The following is a 19,402-nucleotide window of genomic DNA, read 5'->3' as shown; positions in this document are numbered from 1 at the left end:
GGGGATACAAAGGGGCTCATCCTTCCATATGGGTGACACCCCAGTGATGTCCACAGGACATGGAACACTATACCTGTACCCCTCCCAGGCCTCACCTTGCATCTGTGTCCTTTATCAGATCCTCTGGGAAGTTGGGAAAAGGAAGCAAGTCCCTTGAGCTACTGGAGCAAATTAATCCAACTCTAGAAGAGACCACTGGCACCCCACAGCTATGGATCAGGGGTGCCCATGATAACTGGACTCATACTAATACCTGGGACCGGGGCAGCCTTGTGCCACTGAGCCTAACCTGGGCTCTGACACTTTCCTAAGGTGCTGGAAGTTCAGTGATGAAAGAGCCTTGTGGAGCAGGAAGGCCTAGCATCCTTGGGTCTTTCCCCTCCCTGGGGTGAGGATTCCTCCCTGGGGTGAGGATTAGAGTTTCCTCCAGATATAGTCTCAAGCCAGAGCTAGACTGGGGAATGTTGTTCACAGAGAAGAAGGGTGTGAATAAGCCACTCCCTCAGGAATCCCAGGATTTAGGCCTCCTCCTTGGATACCTGCAGTGCCCATTGCATAAACCAGCCATTTCTCAGGAAGCTCAGGAACGAAGCTTTCCTCTTACCCCCACTATCAAGACCCCAATCCAGCCTCACCTAAGGTCCCCCAAACTCTGCCAGGAACAATATCTTGAGCACAGAGCCAGAAGAAGTATTGCAGGGTGCAATCTCCCCAACCTTCAGAAAAGTCACTTCATATAATTTATTATGAGAAGATATTTCAGACTATATAGGGGGTGGGGTGAGCAGGGTTGCAATGAAAGAGATCCAGGCCCTGAGCAGCTATAAGCCTAGAGGGGTGGCTCATCTCATCTCCCCCCCAAGGTGAGTCAGCGGTAAGCTCAGGGCTTCAACCGGGTAAGCCCTGCAGTGAGCAGAGAGCAGTCTTCCATGGGAGGCGGTGAGCTGTGTGGGTGTGGGAAGGCTCTCCAAGATGAGTCAACTCCAACTGCTTCCTCCCAGGTGAGTCAGGAACCGCTCAGGTGTGGGCTGGAGGCGGGAGGGAGCAAGGGACCTGGGGAGATCCGCCTGTAATGACGCATATTAACCACCAGGAGGCGCCAGCCAGACAGGCAAAGCCCCGGGCCGGGGAAGAGCCGGGACTCGAGCGCCGCCTGCAGGCAGAAGCGGTCACACGCCGCCTGCAATGGAAAAGTGGTCGGACGCCAGGGGTCAGCCTAAGCATCCTTCTATGCTAGGCCAAGGCCTATTTGCCTCCTGCTGCTCCTTCTCTGGGCCCTGGGGAAGCTGTTTCCTCTGGAGCTTCCTCTGGGAGGTGGCGGCTGTTTTCCAACCGCCTCCTCTCCTGGGGTCAGAGAAGTTTGTTTCTGCACATCAGCAGAGGCCAGAGAGCCCAGGTGGCTCCTGAGTCGTGTACCCCAGTATCTCTGCGTGGGTGAGCATCTCTGCTTGTGTGATGATGAGCTCACCTGGCAGGGATGAAGGCAACAGGAGTCAGAGACTGACTCAGCCAGAGTCCTGGGGCCTACCGGATGCCCAGGACGCTGGGACACTCTGGCTGGCTGGCCTTGATGGGGTAGCCCCTGGGAGGTGGGATCCCTGTGTTGGGGTGGGGAAAGGGGGAAAGGAAGCGTGAAGTGGGAGGCGATAAATGTCTTTCTAAGAGTGCATTGGAACCCAGGGTCAAGGTCATGCTGGGCGTTGGTACCTGTCTACACCGTGCGCAAGTCCCTGTCTACACCACATGAATGACAATGTTGACACGTGTGCTCATCTCTGTCTATAGCATATGGCTGTCCTTGCCTATACCAACGTGATTTCCCTTGTCTAATACCACATGTTCATCAGTGTGTATACCTGGTGACCATACCTGACTACACCATGTGCATGCCCCTGTCTACGCCATGTGTGTAGAGCATGCAGCGGAGGTAGTGGGGGGAATTTAGAAGCTGGTGGAGTCACAGTTTGATCGCTTCCTGTCCAGCCCTGTGGAACAGGACCCAAGGGACCCCGCTCTGGTTTGGGGGCTCAACCTCAGCTAATGTGAGGGTGGTGCCTTTTGAGCTGAAGAAGGAAGAGACTTGTGTCCATGCAACTATTCTTTTGTTTTTGTTTTTGGGTCACACCCGGTGGCGCTCAGGAGTTACTCCTGGCTCTGAGCTCATTAGTTGCTTCTGGCAGACTCGGGGGACCATATGGGATGCCAGGAATCAAACTCAGGCCCATCTCGGGTCGGCCGCGTGCAAGGCAAATGCCCTACCCACCTTGCACCCTGTGCTATCTCTCTGACCCCTCCATGCAGCTTTGGCTCCAGGTTTTTCCTCTCCTGCTCTTAGTCCAATCTGCTCCTGAAACAAGTCTTTGTTTCTTTTTCCCACTGGCGTTTGGGCCATGCCCGGCCGAGTTTAGGGCTCTCCTGACTGTTCTCAGGGTCACTACTGGCAGGTCTTGAAGGCCAGACTGAGGTCTCACTGGTCCCCTGTGCCTGCTCCACTCCTACCTGAAGTAGGTTTTGACGTGAAGGAGTGGTCCGATTTAAGGCTTTGGAATGTGTGGGGGTCACCCGAGGCAGATAGTATCTGGGCCCTCTGACCCACTCTCGGTCTGGGGGTGGGCAGGAAGTGCCTTGTGCCTGCTCTCCCTGCCAGGCTGTCTGGGCCCCGGAACTCAGGGCGGCACCGCTGAGTCACAGCCTGGGCATGTGGCAGACTTGGTGGTGAGTCACCAGTGCCGGGCAGGGGAGGCCTGGCGAGGGACCTCTGGCAGGGCGAGGCTACATGGCTGGGCCTGTCTGGGAGCAGCGGGAAGGGTTTTGGGGTGTCTGAAACCCTCCGTGAGGTGCCCCAAAGGCCCATGTTGGCCTTTCTCAGACTTTCACAGCTTTCTTCCTTCAGTCTGACTGGGACCACTAAGCTAACTAGGGATATTTTCCCCTCGTCTGGGCTCTGTTACCTGTTCTGATCCCAGATGGTGTCACATGAGTTTATGCACGTGTGTCCAGGCTTCCCCTACAGCTTCCTATGCAGGAACGAGCTGTGATTCAGGCAGGTCATGAGAATAAAGCCTGGCATGGGTCCATGGCCTCTCTGGGTTTGCATCCCTCAATGTGCTGGGGGTTGCATTGGTCTCCCCTGAGCTGAGCTTGGGGGTTCCTTCTGCTCTGTGCAGAAAGAGCAGTGCAAGGCAGAATGGGTATGGGAGGGCCTGTGGCAGGAGGCCAGGCTTTGGAGGGAACAGGTCAGAACAGGTTTGGGTCCTGAATATGCCAAGTTTGGGACTGGTGGGGCCTGCCTATAAAACCCTGTTCTGGCTTCCCGGTACTTTGCATTGCTTCCTGTCTCCCTCTGTATTTTGTCTTGGTGAGTAGCTTGGGGCTTCTGCGAATGCTTTGGTTCCTGCCCATGTCTCTTGGTCTTTGTCACCACGGAGAGCACATTCTGCCTTTCTTGGTGGAGTGGCTTGGAGAGCCTCTTTGAGCCTCTCCCTTCTGGGATATGTCAGATGGGAATCCTCCAGGTTCCTCTGTGAGGCCTCTGTTTAGGGAATCACTCTGAGGGCCTCTCTGGGGTCTTTCTGTTTTGGGGCCCTATGATAGGTATGTCTGCCTGGAGATCTTTCTTGGAGGGGTGTCTGGACCCAGAAGTATGGCATAGGCATGTGTGTGAAAAATATGAGGGTGAAAATATGAGTGTCTGTGCAGGTATGAGAGAAGAGTTGTATGTATATGATTAAGAGCACGTGAGAGAGAGGATGAACATAGGTGCACGAGTGTATATATGGGTGAAGGTATGAGAGAAGGTGTGTATATGTGGTTGTGTTCATACATGAGTGTATGAGAGGTTGAATGTATGTATGTGTGTGGTGTTTGTACATGTGTGGATGTGAACATTTATGTATAGGTACACATTGTGAGAATATGGATATATGTGTTTATGTGTGTATCTGTGTATGGGTGTGTGTGTGTGTGTGTGTGTGTGTGTGTGTGTGTGTGTGTGTGTGTGGCTAAGGGAACCCTGGGTTTATTTGAGGCTTGTTTTGGGTTTTGTTTCACCAAGTTCTGGGTTCTGGAAGGGATAGGGAGAGAGAGTGAGAACCTGGAATCTCGTGGGAGTGGGTCCCTACCTGTGTGGGGACATGTCTTTGCCAAGGTGCTTGTGGTCTGTCTAGGCCTGTCCCCTGGAGCTCCTCCCTCTTCCCTGGGGTGCTGGGGCTCTGAACGGTTACCTCTGAGCTTGTCCTTGTATGCCCGCATTCCTCTGTCCGATGCACTGTACAATGAATTTCTTTTTTTCGGGGCGGGGGCCACACCCAGCATGCTCAGGATTTACTCCTAGTCCTGAGCTCAAGGATCTCTCTGGGGGGACTCAGGAGACCATATGAGGTGCCAGGGATGGAACCCAGGTTGACTGCATGGAAAGCAAATGCTCTATTTGTTGTACTATCACCCTAATTTAATTTCTTTCCTTCAAGTTCCAAGAGAGGGTTCCTGGTGAGGAAGCCCTTCACTTTCTCACCTGTACCTAGTCTGCACCCAACCCTGAGGGAGGGAACATTAGGAAAGGGACCGTGACCCCCACCGCTTCCAGGAGCTCTGAGTCCTCACTCAGGGAACAACTTGCATCTCCAAGCCATAGGCTTGGTCTTGGCAGAGCCCAGCAGGCCTCCCCAGCACAACCCCACCCCCCAAACCTGCCAGCTCCCTCTAAGCTTAGAATACACCCATGGCTCCTATAGACCTCTCAAGCCCTAGAGGGGATCCCCAGGAGAGAGAAATAGGATCATACTGTTTCCTTCCCCCAGACAAAATAAAGGGGAGCCCCAGGGATTGTTGGGGCTGTGGTAAGGTGTTTTGCCTTGCATGCAGCCAACACAGGATGGATTCTGGTTTGAATCCCGGAATCCTATATGGTCCCCTGAGCCTGCCAGGAGTGACTTCTGAGTGCAGAGCCAAGAGTAACCCCTAAGCGCCAACAGTGTGACCCAAAAATCAAAAAAAGGGGGAGTCCTGTTATTGAGGGTGTGTCCAGTGACCCAAACCATGAAGGATTCATACCTTCCCCATCTCCCATCTGCGGGACAGGCAATCCCTTTAGAGGGGCAGGGAGAGAAGGTTTGGGTCCAGCAGGTAGGGCTAAGAAATTTGTCTACCTACAGCTCTCAGCCAAGATGTCGACCTCCCTGGAGCAGGCCCTGGCTGTGATGGTCAGCACCTTCCACAAATACTCGGGCGCCGAGGGTGACAAATACAAGCTGAGCAAAGGCGAGATGAAGGAGCTTCTGCAAAAGGAGCTCCCCAGCTTTGTGGGGGTGAGTGGGTCTTTCTTTGGGAGGATCCCACTATGTATGGGGGTGTTCAGGGCTGTTTGGGGATCCCCTGTGTGGGGCACTTGCTGAACTTCCTCCTTGACCGCCTTCCCCATTTCTGGGTAGGCTCTGGGTGAGGAGTGAGGGGCAATGCTTGCTTCATTCCCAGCTCTCCTGGGAGGGATGGGAGCTGGGAGGAGCCTTGGCCCGGCTCTTGTTTTTCTCAGTCACCTACAAAATTAAGCAGGGAAGAAGAGTGGGTGGGTGTGTGGGTGGGTGTGCACCTGGCCCTGTGCAGAGATACTGAGTCTCTTGGTAACCCCTGACCTCTCCCTGTGTATTGGTTCCGTGTCACCAATGTGGTGCTTGGAGCGTGGACACAGTATGGGCACACTGAGCTCCGCTATAACTTCCTGGCTAGGGTCTGGAAAGAAGCCCAGTGAACTGAGCTTCCTGATCCCACATGGTTTCCCAAGCTCAGAGCCAGGAATAGCCCCTGAGCATAGAGCAAGGCGTGACTCCCCTGAAATAAAACCCCAAATTTCAAACTTGATTTTCCTTATGACTGGTGACTTTTGGGATCAGAGACAGGGCAGGGGTGTGGGAAGGAAAGTGGCAGACTTGGGCTCAGTCCCAGGCACCACATACGGTCTCCTAAGGCTTGCCAGAAGTGATCCCTAAATACCATCCCCCAAATTAAAAAAAAAATCTGCCTTTTGGGGCCTGAGATATAGCGGTGGGGCATTTGCCTTGCATGCAACTGATCCAGGACAGATGATGGTTCGAATCTAGGCATCCCATATGGTCCTCCGAGCCTGTCAGGAATAACTTCTGAGCACAGAGCCAGGAGTAATCCCTGAGCGCCGCTAGGTGTGACCCCCCCCCCCCAAATCTGCCTTTTATGAATTCACCTTGGTGGAGCTGTGGAGCTGTGGTGGCCCCAGAAAGACATGACTTTCTTTCTTTTTATTTTTTTGTTTGGTTTTTGGGCCAAACAAACAAACAAAAAAAAAAAGCCAGAGATTACTCCTGGCTCTGTGCTCAGAAATTACTCCTGATGAGATGTTAGGGATCAAACCTCAGGTCAGCCATGTGCAAAGCAAATGCCCTACCTGCATAGCTATTGCTATGCTATTGCTCCAGCCCCAAGCCATGAGTCTTTTTATTGGCAAAATGGGGGTTGGGATAGCACCACATTCCTGATCTCTCCTGGAGGGGCAAAGCAGATTGGCTGCTCCCCATTCCCAGCTGGGAGAGCTGGAGGAGTGGCCGGGACTGGTGCTGTCACCCTCACAGACCCCTGAGTTCCCTCCTCGGTCTCTGACTACTGACCCCCTTAACTGCCCAGACTCCAGAGGGAGCTGGTGTCAAGGAAAGTCCCCCCTGGTCTGATTTCAGGAGAAGGTGGATATGGAGGGCCTGAAGAAGCTCATGGACGACCTGGACGAGAACAGTGACAAGGAGCTGGACTTCCAGGAGTATGCTGTCTTCCTGGCCCTCGTCACCGTCATGTGCAACGACTTCTTCCTGGATTTCCAAGGCCGGCCCTGACAGGGTTCCCCCAGACAACAGATGAACAGACGGAGTTCCCACTGCTCTCACTACTGTGACATGGCACCTTTCCCTTTTGTACTCATTAAACTCATTTGGTTTGTAGATAAGACTATGACTGCTCAGTGATGCCCAATGGCCTGCAGGCACAGCTGGGGTAAGGTGGGGCAGGGTGGGGGAACCCTAAGAGCCTTCACACTCTTGGACATCTCCTGGAGGTCAGAGCTGAGTCCCAAGTCTTAGATTCTGGGATTTCACAATTAGTCAAATTTTGGTTTTTGTTTTGGTCCTTGGACCACACCTGGCAGTATTCAAGGCTTACTTCTGGCTCTGTGCTCAGGAACTACTTCTGGCAGGGCTCGGAGGACCCTGTGTAGTGCTGGGGATTAAACCCAGCTTTAATAGTCTTCATACAGGCTTTCTGATCTCTGGGAGTTAGGGATGTGTGCAGTTATTAAACTATCAACAATTTACTCACTGGGGAGTCAATAATTTACCCTGTATGCCCCTTGCACAATATGTGTGTAAGTGCATGCACATTGATGTGTGAATGTGTGTATATGTATTAGTGTGTATATGTGTGTATATGAGACTGTGTGCACGCGTGAGTTGTGTGTGTGTGTGTGTGTGTGTGTGTGCGTGTGAGGGCTGCCTTCATGACTCAAAAACTATAGAGCATTAAGACTACCCTGACACTTGATTCCCACTCAAGGTTTGGGGAGTATTCTTCAGTGACATTTTCACATGGGATCTCTTCTTTCTTTTTTTGGGGGGGTGGGGGGCATTTCATGCCTGGTGATGGTCAGGAATCATTACTGGTAGAGCTTGGGGAACCAGATACAGAGCCAAGGATTGGTAGCATACAAAGCAACTATCTCATCTTGTCCTATTTTTCTTTTTTGCCTTGGGCTTATTCTCTGAAATATCTACCCATGATAACTTTTTTTTTTTTTTTTTTTTTTGTTTTTTTGTTTTTGGGTCACACCCGGCAGCACTCAGGGGTTACTCCTGGCTCTACGCTCAGAAATCGCTCCTGGCAGGCACGGGGACCAAATGGGATGCCGTGATTCAAACCACCGTTCTTCTGCATGCAAGGCAAACGCACCACCACCATGATATCTCTCCAGCCCCTACCCATGATAACTTGATGCGACTTAGGATTCTCAGAGCCTGGTAGTTTGTGTTCTAAAGAGAGAATTTCCCCCAAACAAGCAGCCTTGAACAGTCAAGAGAACTGTTCCGCCCCCAACCAAGCCCAGATTCTTGCTGTGACAGATAATTCAACAAATTTGCTACTCAAAAGGAGGTGAGGTTGAAAGCATAAAGTGGCCACTGGTTTGTAGTTACTGGGAAACTGAGCCAGAGCAGGAACCTGCCACTTCTACTATTTTTGTGTGTGCCAGAAATTGATCCATGGTCTTCAGACATACATGGTGGATGCTCTGCCACTGAGTCATCTCCCTCATAGACATCAGAGTCTTGATTTGGCTCCATTTTGCTCCCTATTAATGGCTCTTTTATGCTTTAGCCTCTCAACTCTTGGTTTCATTTCTGAGTTAAGAAAAAGATGTATTTGGGCTGAGGAATAATGTAGAAGGGAAGGCATTTGCCTTGTACATGCTTGACCTTACTTTTGTTTCCAGCACCCCACTGTTTTAAAGCCTCCCCAGGAATGATCCCCAGGAATAAACCCTATTGAGGGTGGCCTAATGGTCACCTCAAAGAAATATTCTTTTTCTTGGGGGGGGTTGTTGGGCCACAACCAGTGATGCTCAGGGGTTATTCCTGGCTATGTGCTCAGAAATCGCTCCTGGCTTGGGGAACCATATGGGATGCCGGGGATTGAACCCAGGTCTGTCCTGGGTCAGCCATGTGCAAAGCAAATGACCTATTTCTGCACTATCACTCAAGCCCCGAAATATTTCTTTTAAAAATATTTTTATGTAAACATCATGTTTTATAAATTGTTCACAATACAGTTATTTTGGACATTCATTTCCAACACCAATCCATCCATCACCAGTGTGACCTTCCTTTCATTGCTATACCCAGTTTCCTTCCCCCAAGTTTGCCCCCTTAGCAGACACAAAAGAATTTATTTTATATTGCTTGTCCCAAGGAAATATTCTTTTTTGGGGGGAGGGGCCACATCCGGTGGTGCTCAGGGTTTATTCCTGGCTCTGCATTCAGAAATTACTCCTGCCAGGCTTGGGGGGAACATATGGATTGAGCCCAGGTCTGTTGTGTGCAAGGCAAATGCCCTACCTGTAAGGAAATATTCTTAAAGAGGACCGGAGAGATAGTACAGAGGCTAGGGCACTTGCCTCGCATGCTACAGACCCTGGATCAATCCCCAGCATCTCATATAATTCCCTGAGCACCACCAGAAGTGATTCCTGAGTGCAGAGCCAGGAGTAACCCTTGAGCAGCATTGTGTGTGGCCCCCCCCCAAAAAAGAAATATTCTTAAAGGCCCTCTTGTTTGATAGGGCCTAAAGGTACAAGTGAATATGTATATGTGAATATGTATATATGTGTACATATGTTTATATATATATATATATTTTTGGGGTCACACCCAGCAGAGCTCAGAGGTTACTCCTGGCTCTATGCTCAGAAATCACTTCTGGCAGGCTCAGGGGACCATATGGGATGCCGGGATTCGAACCACCGTCCTTTTGCATGCAAGGCAAACACCTTATCATTGTGCTATCTCTCTGGCCCCATATATATATATACATATATATATATATATATATATACACATGTATGTTTGTGTGTGAGAATGTGTGTATGTGTGTCCATGTGTGTGTGGGTGGAGGAGGTAAGTATGACCCATGAGGATGATGTCCTGTTCAAGGTGGGTGCCCACCTCGTACCCTTTGAGCCTTGACTGTTTGTGGCCTCTCTGAATTCTCATAGGATGGAGAAGAGATGAACAAACTCTGGGAAATGGGCCACAATGTCACATCAGCTATCTGGAACCTTGTTTAGAAGTTTGGCGATATTTTTGTGAGCAGGCCACTCTGTGGTAACGGAACTCTTGTTTTCTTCAGTCCCCCTTGTAGAAGTGGTGCCATCCCATGTTGTTGCACAGAGATGCTGCTCCATGACCCTGTGTGGTCAGCTGAGTGGGGGCTCCTAGTAGTCACCATTCAAGCCCCACAGTTCTCGAGTTAGGCCCATGGAATCCAGGGTCACTGACGGAGGAGAAGTTTGGACAGGTAGCAGAGCTTGGGTTATCCCAGGTGGAAACAAATGCTTGACCTAGAACTGAATTAATTGCTGGTTCACTCTGGCCCCCCACGTCTGTCCTCTCCATAACTTTTCGCCTATAATGCAGGTTAATCACAGCTCCAAGCTTCTTCCCCTCCCTAGACAGCAGTGCTGTAAGCTGGGGGGTTGGAAGGGTAGTATTGTGTGTCAGTGTGTGGTTAGCTCTAGGACTGGCCCCAACTATACCCTCTAGCCATAAGGACATTATTGCTACTCCAGGCTTAGGGAGTCGGCTCCCTCCCAGCTTTACATTTTTCTACTGGGGTCTGGGGTACCCATTCAGGAAAACAGGGAGAGGTCTGGGATTTCAGGGTCAAAAAGGAAGAGAGACGAGTGGTAGATATTTATGTTTAAGGTATTCAAACATATTCTGGCTAAAGGCAACAACAAAAATCCTGACTAGATTTTTTTTTAAATCTCTAAGAGATTTAAAGGAAGATTTACATATTTAAAGAGATTTAAAGAGAAGTTACAGTAGGTAAAGGTTTGCCTTGTATGTGGCTGGGCTGGTTCCAGTACCAGGATCCCTGAGCCCTGACAGGAGTGGTTCCAGGGTTCACTCACTCTCTGGATCACAGAGTCAGGAGTAAGCCCTGAGTCCTCACAGAAGGGGACCCCAAACCAACAAACAGTCAATTAACCAAACAATTCCTTTCCAAACAAATAACTAAACAAAAATCAAACAAAACTAACAACCCTCTTCAAAGCACCAATGAACCGATACAGCAGGGAGGCAGGAAAAGGGGAGAACCAAGATAGAAGCTGATTTTGGGGCTGGTACCCTGAGAGGGAGGCAGGAAAAGGGGAGAACCAAGATAGAAGCTGATTTTGGGGCTGGTACCCTGAGAGGGAGGCAGGAAAAGGGGAGAACCAAGATAGAAGCTGATTTTGGGGCTGGTGCCCTGAGAGAGAGCTCTTGCCTGGGGGAAGTGGGCCCAAGTGGAGGAGGGAGGTGGGGGTATGGCTCAGAGCTCTTCTGAGGAGGGATGCGGAGGACATTCTCCATCATTTGCGACACCAAACGGCCTCCCAGTTCTGAAAATGGCTGTCTTCTGAAAGCCAGCAAAAACCACAGTGCTCACTGAACCAGAGACAGACTGGGCACAGTGGGCCCACTTCCTCTGGCCTCTGAGGTGCTCTTCTGTGAATCAAGAGTCACCCTACCACCAAGAAGACCCAGGGAAGGGGGCTGGTATGGGTCTGAGACATGGGTAGTCACCCCAGCCCCACCGGGTGCTGGTCTCACCAGAGCTTCACTGTCTTCACATGCTCTCTGAGACCCTGGTATAGGCTGCAAGTCTGTAGTGCATCCAATTCATGTTCTGGGATGTCTCCCCAGGAGAGAGATAGACTCAACTTTCCTTCTCAGCTCTGTTGGGCGGAGATTCCCCAACTTTGGGGGTGGTTGGGTGTTTCCCAGCACAGACACGGCTTTGATGTATGAGCCCAGGGTGGGCATTGAGGCCTATAAACAGGGCTGAGAGGGTAACAGAGAGCCCCAGGCACCTTCAGTCTGACCTACTTGGGCCTGCTAATTGCGACCTGGGATACTACAAATAGGGACTGCTGGGATCCTTGGCCCTCAGACTGACACTGGAGCAGCGGTGAGTGTCTCCATGTGGGTTCCACTGGGGTTGCATGTGGGGTGCTCACGAAACTACAAATGGGTCTCTCACTGGTCTGGGGATCAGTGGTGAGGGGAGGACAGCTGGAGGTGGGGGACTTGGGGGGCCCTGGGACAGTGAGGGGAGTGTGCAGAGCTGAGGTCTGGCAGGCTTGGTTGCTTCTAATCCCACCCCCCAGGCTCCCTTCATCTGTGTGTGGAGGGCAGCTTGCTTGGGACATCATGAGGCATCTTCTGTCACCAGCACTTAGCTCTGAAGAGGCAGAGGCAGAGCTGGGCCAGGCAGCCTGGTGGGGGCCTGAAAGGGCTCCAAGAGGAGCAACGTCTCCTTGGCTGGGAACCCCAGAGCCTTTTGCTCCTGAGATGCCACAGGGCTGGAGCCCAGCTGCCCTCCAATCCTCCAGGGCAACTGCTGTGGTCTCTGCTCTGGAGGACAACACGCAACGAAGTGGGACTTTCTGGCCATGGAGGGGCAGAGGCTGTGGCAGGTGGGTGTGGCGGGACTCTGTAGGACTCCCTGGGGCAGCCCTGAGTGAGTCACCAGGCTCTGACTGGGAGGAAAACATGCACTGAGCCTTGGCAGGCTATCTGAGGGTTCCCCAGGCTGGAGGCAGTTCCCAGGGGGTCCCCTCTGTGAGGCACACACAGTGAGAGACTGCAGTTCTGGGAAGGCCTACTTTGACAGAACAGGTCCCTGGTCTGCAGACCCCTGGGTCGGGGTGTCTCCTCAAGATTGCATTCTGGGCCTCTGTGTGTGTGGGTACCCATGAGGTATAGTGAGCCCCAGTTTACAGATATGGCATCGCCGATTTAGGGTGGCTCAACTGAGCCACTGAGAGGGGACCTCCTCCTTCTAGGCAGCTCCCTCAGGTGTGGGGGACCTACCCACGGGGCTCTTCTCAGCACTGATCCTCTGAGGATGAGAATGTCTTTTCCTTGGGGTCCAAGACAGGGAACTTGGGTCAGAGAGATAGCACAGCGGCGCAGCGGCGTTTGCCTTGCAAGCAGCTGACCCAGGACCCAAGGTGGTTGGTTCGAATCCCTGCATCCCATAATGTTCCCCATACCTGCCAGGAGTTATTTCTGAGCAGATAGCCAGGAGTATCCCCTGAGCACCGCCGGGTGTGGCCCCCCAAACAAACAAACAAACAAACAAACAAACAAACAACCAAGACAGGGATCTCCTGCCGGTTTCCCCATGCCCTGGTTTCTAAAGAACCCCTGGGCTGTCTCTGGGAACCTTCCCTGGAGTGGGATAAGAGTCTCAGTGAGCCTAGCAGGAGTAAGACATGCCCGAGTGTGCAGGACTGGGGTGCACTGAGACACCCTCTGGGACAAGAACAGCAGGAGAGGCAGGTATGGTCTGGAGGGTTTCTTAGAGAAGAAGTGACCTGGGCTAGGAGGGCTGCATGGAGGGAGGAGAGTAGGCCTGCGAGTAATACCCACAGGGAGACTTTGGGAGCAGATTTGCGGAGTTCTGAGGGGTCACCTCACCTCTCTGCAGGGAGGATGACCCGGCCCTTGGAGAAGGCGGTGTCCGCCATCGTGTGCACCTTCCAGGAGTACGCGGGGCGCTGTGGGGACAAGTACAAGCTGTGCCAGTCGGAGCTCAAGGAGCTGCTGCAGAAGGAGTTGCCCACATTCAAGCCGGTGAGCAGGGTGCACCACAGGACAGCCCTGGGGATCCCATGGGCACCCACCCCATTAGGCACCAACTAAGGGCAGCCAAAGGATGGCAGGGCAGGAAATGGATTTGGAGTCTCAAGGTGCTGATCTGTGGAGGGTGGGTGCAGAAAACATGGGGTTCTAGCAGACACATATACACAGCACACACAATGAGGGATATACTCAGCACACATAACTGCATACATAGCACATGGCACACCCAGTCTACACAGCATGCACAATATACCCAGTACACAACATACAGCACACAGAGAAGCCTTCTGGCCTTCTGGTGGCAGGAGAAGGGAGGTCCTGCATGAGGTGGCAGTAAGAAGCTGAGGCTGGCTCAGAGGGGAAAGGGGCTGTGTGGAGCGCTTGAGCTGAACCCCAACTCTCTGCCTTCTGCTTCCACACAGACAGAGCTTCGTGAGTGTGACTTCAGCAAGTTCCTGGCCGCCCTGGACACAAACAAGGACTGCGAAGTGGACTTCATGGAGTACATGCGGGCGATTGGCTGCCTCTGTACCTACTGCCACGAATACTTCAAGAGCTGCCCCCCCGGAGCCTCCCTGTGGCCAGTAACCTCTGTCTAGGAACCCCACCCACATCCCAACCTCTCCCATCAGACTGACAGCTGCATCTGGGCAGTCCAATGAGGCCCCCTGAGGACCAGGATGGACCCCTGAACTAATAAAGGCCTCATGACACTGACTCTGACTTGGCTGCTTCTGTTTTTTTATTTGTTTGAGGACCCACACCCAGCAATGTTTAGGGGTTACTCATGGCTCTGTACTCAGGGATCATTCCTGGGTGAGCTTAGGGAAACCATATGGGATGCTAGAGATCCAATTCAGTCAGCCGCGTGCAAGGCAAACACTCTACCTGCTGTTCTATATTGCTCTGGCCCCTCATCTGCTATTTCTGATAACTCGGGGTCCCCACTCAGGCATGACCAGGGCATCTTCCAGTCTGTGCAACAGGGGAGTGAGGGGTCTCTTCCAGACTCAGAGTATTTTTTATTTTAGGACCAATAAAGTAGTGATCAGGGGTTACTCCTGACTCTACTCAGGGGCCATTCCTGGTGGGCTCAGGGTAAGCCCCCTATGTGGTGCTGGGGATCAAATCCAGGTCAGCTACATTCAAGGCAAGTGCTTCACCCCCTGGACCAGGCAGTTTCCTTTTTAGGGACAGGGGTGCGGCACTCAGAGCAGCACTAATAGGATTTGGATGTCTGAGATTTCTGTCTTAGCCAGGGGAGAGAACTCTGGGCTGAAAGGCGGGTGGGTGGGTGGGGAGGGAAAACTCTGAAATATCTCTAAATATCTCAGCCCTTCTGCAATAGCACTGTCCAGTTCCCACCTTCAGAGATTGCTGCCCCCCCACTTTTGCACATCTCAAGTCTAAACCCCTGACCTGCACCTCCCAACACTAAGTTTCTCTCATGAGACTTTCCTCCCCCACTCTCCACCTTATAGATCCCTCACCCAGCACTTTCTTCTCTGACATGGGAGTCCCTGCCTCTTCTTAGGGTGCTATCTGTCCATACCTCAAGCCAACCTTTCACCCCCTTCCTCTTGGCCTGGTGCTCTCTGCTCATAGTTTTTGGGGATACTCCATTTCCCAAGCCACGTCTACTGTCATTCACCATTCTGTATCCCCTTCCTACAATCACATCCCTCCCTTACCCCATGATCCTTCTTCCAGCTCCCTAAAATACTGGAACCTGGGGTGTCCACCCCTCCTGAGCTGCTGCTTGTGGCCCTCTCTCTCCCAGCCCTCTTATGCCCACCCCACCCAGGGGAACCACTTTGCAGGATGGGCCACTGAGGGCTGCTCACTCCCTCACAGCCCCTGCCAGGGGCGGGCCTGGCAGGGGTATAAATAGGCAGACTCAGGCTTTCCTCTCTGTTCCTCCCTCTGTTTTTGCAGCTTCCTCTCTTGTTCTGGTGAGTTGTGGTTGCTGACTAGGACAGCAGCGGTGGCAGGCTGAGGAAGGGCTGGGGGGAGTCCTGAGGTGCTAATGGGGTGCAGATAGATGTAAATGATAATGTGGAGGCTGTGGAACCGCTATATGGATTGGTGCTTGTGTGTGTGTGTGTGTGTGTGTGTGTGCATGTATGCATGCATGTGTGTGCATTTGTGTGTGTGTGTTGGTTGTATGTGTGCAAGAGAGAGGGGTAGCATAGCAGGAGCTGAATCCGTGCTGCATCAGGCTGGCACGTGCTGCTCTGTGGCTATGTGGGAGTGTAGCTCAGTGGGTTGGTGCCTGTCGGGCTGAACTTGGGTGTGGGAAGGCAGAGCCAACTGCAGCTGGTGCTTGACTTGTCGGCCCTGGGAGCCTCTGCCCTGTATTCCACACCGCATCCTGCATCCCGTGGCCCTACCCTGCATCTCTGCCGCTTCATAGTTGCTGCTCTGCCCTAGGTGGGGCCTGGGCCAACATCCCTGTCCCCCCCCCCCCCTCTCCCCCCCCCCCCCCCCCCCCCCCCCGCTGCTGACTGCTGGCAGAGATCCAACTGCCTCACCCAGCACAGTGTGGGGTAAGAGAGAAGAATGGGCTGGGGAGGGATGACTGGACTGGCCAGAGGAATGGAAAAAGCAGCAGTGGAGGCCGGGGTGGGATGGGACTGCAGAGCAGTTCCTGGGAACCCATGATAGTCCTCTCCTCACCATGCACACCCACAGGACTCATACTCCACTTTCTGGGTTCCCATTCTTTTGGGGACTGTGTCAGAGAGAGCTCAGTGCTCTGAAGGCGGGAGGACAGGGAATAGGAAAATGAAGGCATCCTGGCACTATGCCCACAGAACCCAGCTGTGCCATGGTGACCCCTCTGGAGAAGGCCCTGGACACGATGGTGTCCACCTTCCACAAGTACTCAGGCAAAGGAGGGAGACAAGTTCAAGCTCAACAAATCGGAACTGAAGGATCTGCTGACCCGGGAGCTGCCCAGTTTCTTGGGGGTGAGTGAGTCCTCTGGGTCTTCAGAGGGATTAGGTCTGGGGTCTCATTTTCTCCTGTAGAGCTTGGGCTCTAGCTGGTAACTCTCCCTGTCCTGGGGTGCTTGCAGGGAGTAGCCCCCCACTTGCTGCAGACAGAAGGCAGAGCAGGATGGTGTGAGGGCCAATAGTGCTGGGACCATGTGCAATCTCTTACAGTGGAGGGAGAGTTCAGAGGCCTGTGTGTCAGGGAATCAGCATAAAACTGAGTCCCAAAGAACATCTTTGCACTTGAGCCAAAGACCCAGAGACACAAACCCCTGTGTCTAGAGACCTGACAATTATAGTCACAACTCAATGTCAGCTACTTCCTAGGACCAAAGTGGGACTCTTACACCACCTGGGGGTGGTGCTGTGGTTCCCTGTTCCAGTTATGGTTTCTGGAGGAAATGGGGTACTCTCTTCCTGCCCTGGTGTAGTCTTTTTTTTTTTGGGGGGGGGGGTGAGCCACACCCAGCAGTGCTCAGGGGTTATTCCTAGCTATGCGCTCAGAAATCGCTCCTGGCAGGCTCGGTCAAGGGATGGAACCAGGGTCTGTCCCAGGCTGGTCACTTGCAAGGCAAGTAGCACAGACCCTCTGGATATAGTCTTGATGTTGAGGTTCCCGACTGGGCCTAGGGTGCTGACCCTTCCTAAGCTCAGCCCTGCAGCGGAGACTGCCCCAACTTGGTGTCTCCCCATTGCATTACTTCCGGTTCCTCCCTTCTCTTTCTAGAAAAGGACAGATGAAGCTGCTTTCCAGAAACTAATGAGTAACCTGGACAGTAACAGGGACAACCAGGTGGACTTCCAGGAGTACTGCGTCTTCCTGTCCTGCATCGGCCATGATGTGGCAACGAGTTTCTTCGAGGGGTGCCCTGATAAGGAGCCCCGGAAGAAGTGAAGACTCTGAGGAGATGGGTGGGGGGTAAGGGACACCTTTTCTCAATATGTACGTAAAGTTGAGCAAATTTAATAAAGATTCAAGAGGCTGATGTTTGAGAGACTCTGAGGGTGCAGGTTGAGGGCTGGAGAAGAAGGGAAGCTGGTGGGGTGTGCTGGGAAGTGTATTGGGGTTTAGAAGGGAGCAGAGGGGTCAGAGGGATAGAACTAGGGGAAGGCACTTGGCTTGCACGCAGCAGACCCAGGTTTGATTCCTCATGCATCTAGCCCTCTGAGCACTACCAGAAATATCACTGGAGGCCTGCCAAAACAACAAAAAGGGCTGAAGTGACACAGCAGGAGGACACTTGCCTTGCTCACAGCTGTCCTGGGTTCAGTCCTAACATCCCACATGGTTCCCCAAGCCTGCTGGGAGTGATCCTTGAGTGCAGCTAGGAGAAAGCCCTGAATACTTCTGGGTGTGGCTCTAAAAACAACAACAAAACAAATCAGAACAAAGCAATAGAAGGAAGCAGACTGTGGAAGTGGGGAGGCACCCTGCCTGTGGACCAAAAGCCAGGAAAGGGACCCTTGAGGCTAGGCGATCTCAGAGCCCTCCCCGCTCCTCGCCTGGTCACTGCATCATGCCTTGGGGAGACCCCACACTGAGGTTGGCAGGACTGAAGGTCACATCTGCTCCTGGTTGGGGATTGGAATAAAACTGGGGCCCCCTAGGGGTGATGATGGGGGGAGGGTTGAGTCATGGGTGGAAGGAGGCAATGGGGTGGGGTATGGGGGCCCCTGGAAACTGCTGCCTCCTGAAGTCACACCAGAGACCTGTGAAACCCCTTGGGGCTACAGTGGGGCCATCGTGGGAATGTAGTTCTTTTCTGCCCTCTGCCCTGTGTGCCCCCCCCCCCCCAGAGCATGGGACTCTCTGACTCACTTCTCAGAGAGGCAGGAATGTGTGTGTGTGTGTGTGTGTGTGTGTGTGTGTGTGTGTGTGTGTGTGTGTGTCGGAGGCAGTTAGAGACGGAGCCTGATTTCAGACTTGGAATCTGAGCAATGGTTACCATTAGCGCCCCACCCAAATGTCAGCAAATCCCTGTGGGTTGAAGGTAGAGGCGCCAGTGTGCAGAGGGTGGGGTTTGGGGAGCCAGACCAGGTTTGTGGGGTGATCAGGCGAGTCCAGGTCAGGTCTGAGGCTTTTAAGGAGGCTGCCCACCTGCCATCTTTCAGGGTTACCCCCACCCCCTTTTTTGGAGGGAGAACCAAGCCCAACAGTGCTCAGGGTTTGCTCTTAGCTCTGTTGTACACTGGGATCACTCCTGGCAGGAACTGGAGGGACCGTAAAGAGTGCCGGAGTTTGGCTGTATCCAAGGCAAGTCTCCCTCCCAGCAGCACTATCCCTCCAGTCTCTGGGTTACCTTCTTCCTTCTTGTCTCACTGTTTGTTTCCCTCTTAAGTGTCAGACTTGGGGTAGGTGACTCAGAGGTTCCCTCAGAGAACACAGGGACACGGGCGGAATTTTGGTTCCGGAAAAAGCACCTCTAGGGTCTCTGTCCCTTGGTGTGCGGTGATGCTGTGGGGAAAGGGAGCATTGGCCACAGTGCAGCCAACTCCCTCCCACAGCGAGCATGGGGTACTCCTCCATCCAGATCTACCCTGGGAGTCCCTCCCCGGGGTGTCTGCGTCACCATCCCTGTCACTGCAAAGGAAACTTGGACACTCCAGTTGCCTTGCAACTGCCTCTCATCGCCTCTCTGGCTTCCAGCAGAGGTGCAAGCCAAGGGAGCAGTGACCTGTGTTCAGTAGTCAGAGGTGCTAAGGCCTTAAGTGTTTCTATTTTGTATTATTTATTTATTTTTGTTTAATAATATCTTTATTTAAGCACCATGATTACAAACATGTTTGTAGTTGGGTTTCAGTCATAAAAAGTACAGCATGTTCACCAGTGCAACATTCCCACCACCAATGTCCCCATCTCCCTCACCCCCTGCCTGTATTCAAGACAGGCATTCTCCTCTCACTCATTAACATTGTCATGTTAGTTGTTAGTGTAGTTATTTTTCTAACTGCACTCACCACTCCTGGTGGCAAGTTTCATATCATGAGCTGGTCCTT

The 19,402-nt window shown here is 52.6% G+C and overlaps 3 protein-coding genes across 4 annotated transcripts; all 3 read left to right on the top strand.

The window, feature by feature from the left end:
- Positions 1 to 3,297: 3,297 nt before the first annotated feature.
- Positions 3,298 to 6,964, top strand: S100A2 (S100 calcium binding protein A2). 2 transcript variants are annotated; one of them, XM_049782367.1, is made up of 3 exons: positions 3,298 to 3,358; positions 5,154 to 5,306; positions 6,702 to 6,964. In XM_049782367.1, the coding sequence occupies exons 2-3, from the start codon at positions 5,166 to 5,168 to the stop codon at positions 6,852 to 6,854; spliced, it is 294 nt and encodes a 97-aa protein (XP_049638324.1). In that variant the 5' UTR covers positions 3,298 to 3,358; positions 5,154 to 5,165; the 3' UTR covers positions 6,855 to 6,964. The 2 variants fall into 2 exon arrangements, with proteins under 2 accessions (XP_049638324.1, XP_049638325.1); XM_049782368.1 differs by lacking the exon at positions 3,298 to 3,358 and adding an exon at positions 4,385 to 4,488.
- Positions 6,965 to 12,133: 5,169 nt separating this feature from the next.
- Positions 12,134 to 14,000, top strand: S100A3 (S100 calcium binding protein A3). Its single transcript, XM_049782369.1, is given in 4 exon segments — positions 12,134 to 12,241; positions 13,258 to 13,403; positions 13,835 to 13,972; positions 13,974 to 14,000. Coding segments are annotated over 3 exon segments (306 nt in total). The 5' UTR covers positions 12,134 to 12,241; positions 13,258 to 13,262.
- A 2,025-nt stretch (positions 14,001 to 16,025) lies between these two features.
- On the top strand, positions 16,026 to 17,384 carry S100A4 (S100 calcium binding protein A4). The gene is given in 3 exon segments (XM_049782361.1): positions 16,026 to 16,302; positions 16,304 to 16,381; positions 17,133 to 17,384. Coding segments are annotated over 3 exon segments (333 nt in total). The 5' UTR covers positions 16,026 to 16,215; the 3' UTR covers positions 17,301 to 17,384.
- The last annotated feature ends 2,018 nt before the right edge of the window (positions 17,385 to 19,402 follow it).

Source organism: Suncus etruscus, chromosome 10, assembly GCF_024139225.1.
Source record: "Suncus etruscus isolate mSunEtr1 chromosome 10, mSunEtr1.pri.cur, whole genome shotgun sequence".
NCBI lineage: Eukaryota > Metazoa > Chordata > Mammalia > Eulipotyphla > Soricidae > Suncus > Suncus etruscus.
This window is presented reverse-complemented; position numbering and strand designations above follow the sequence as displayed.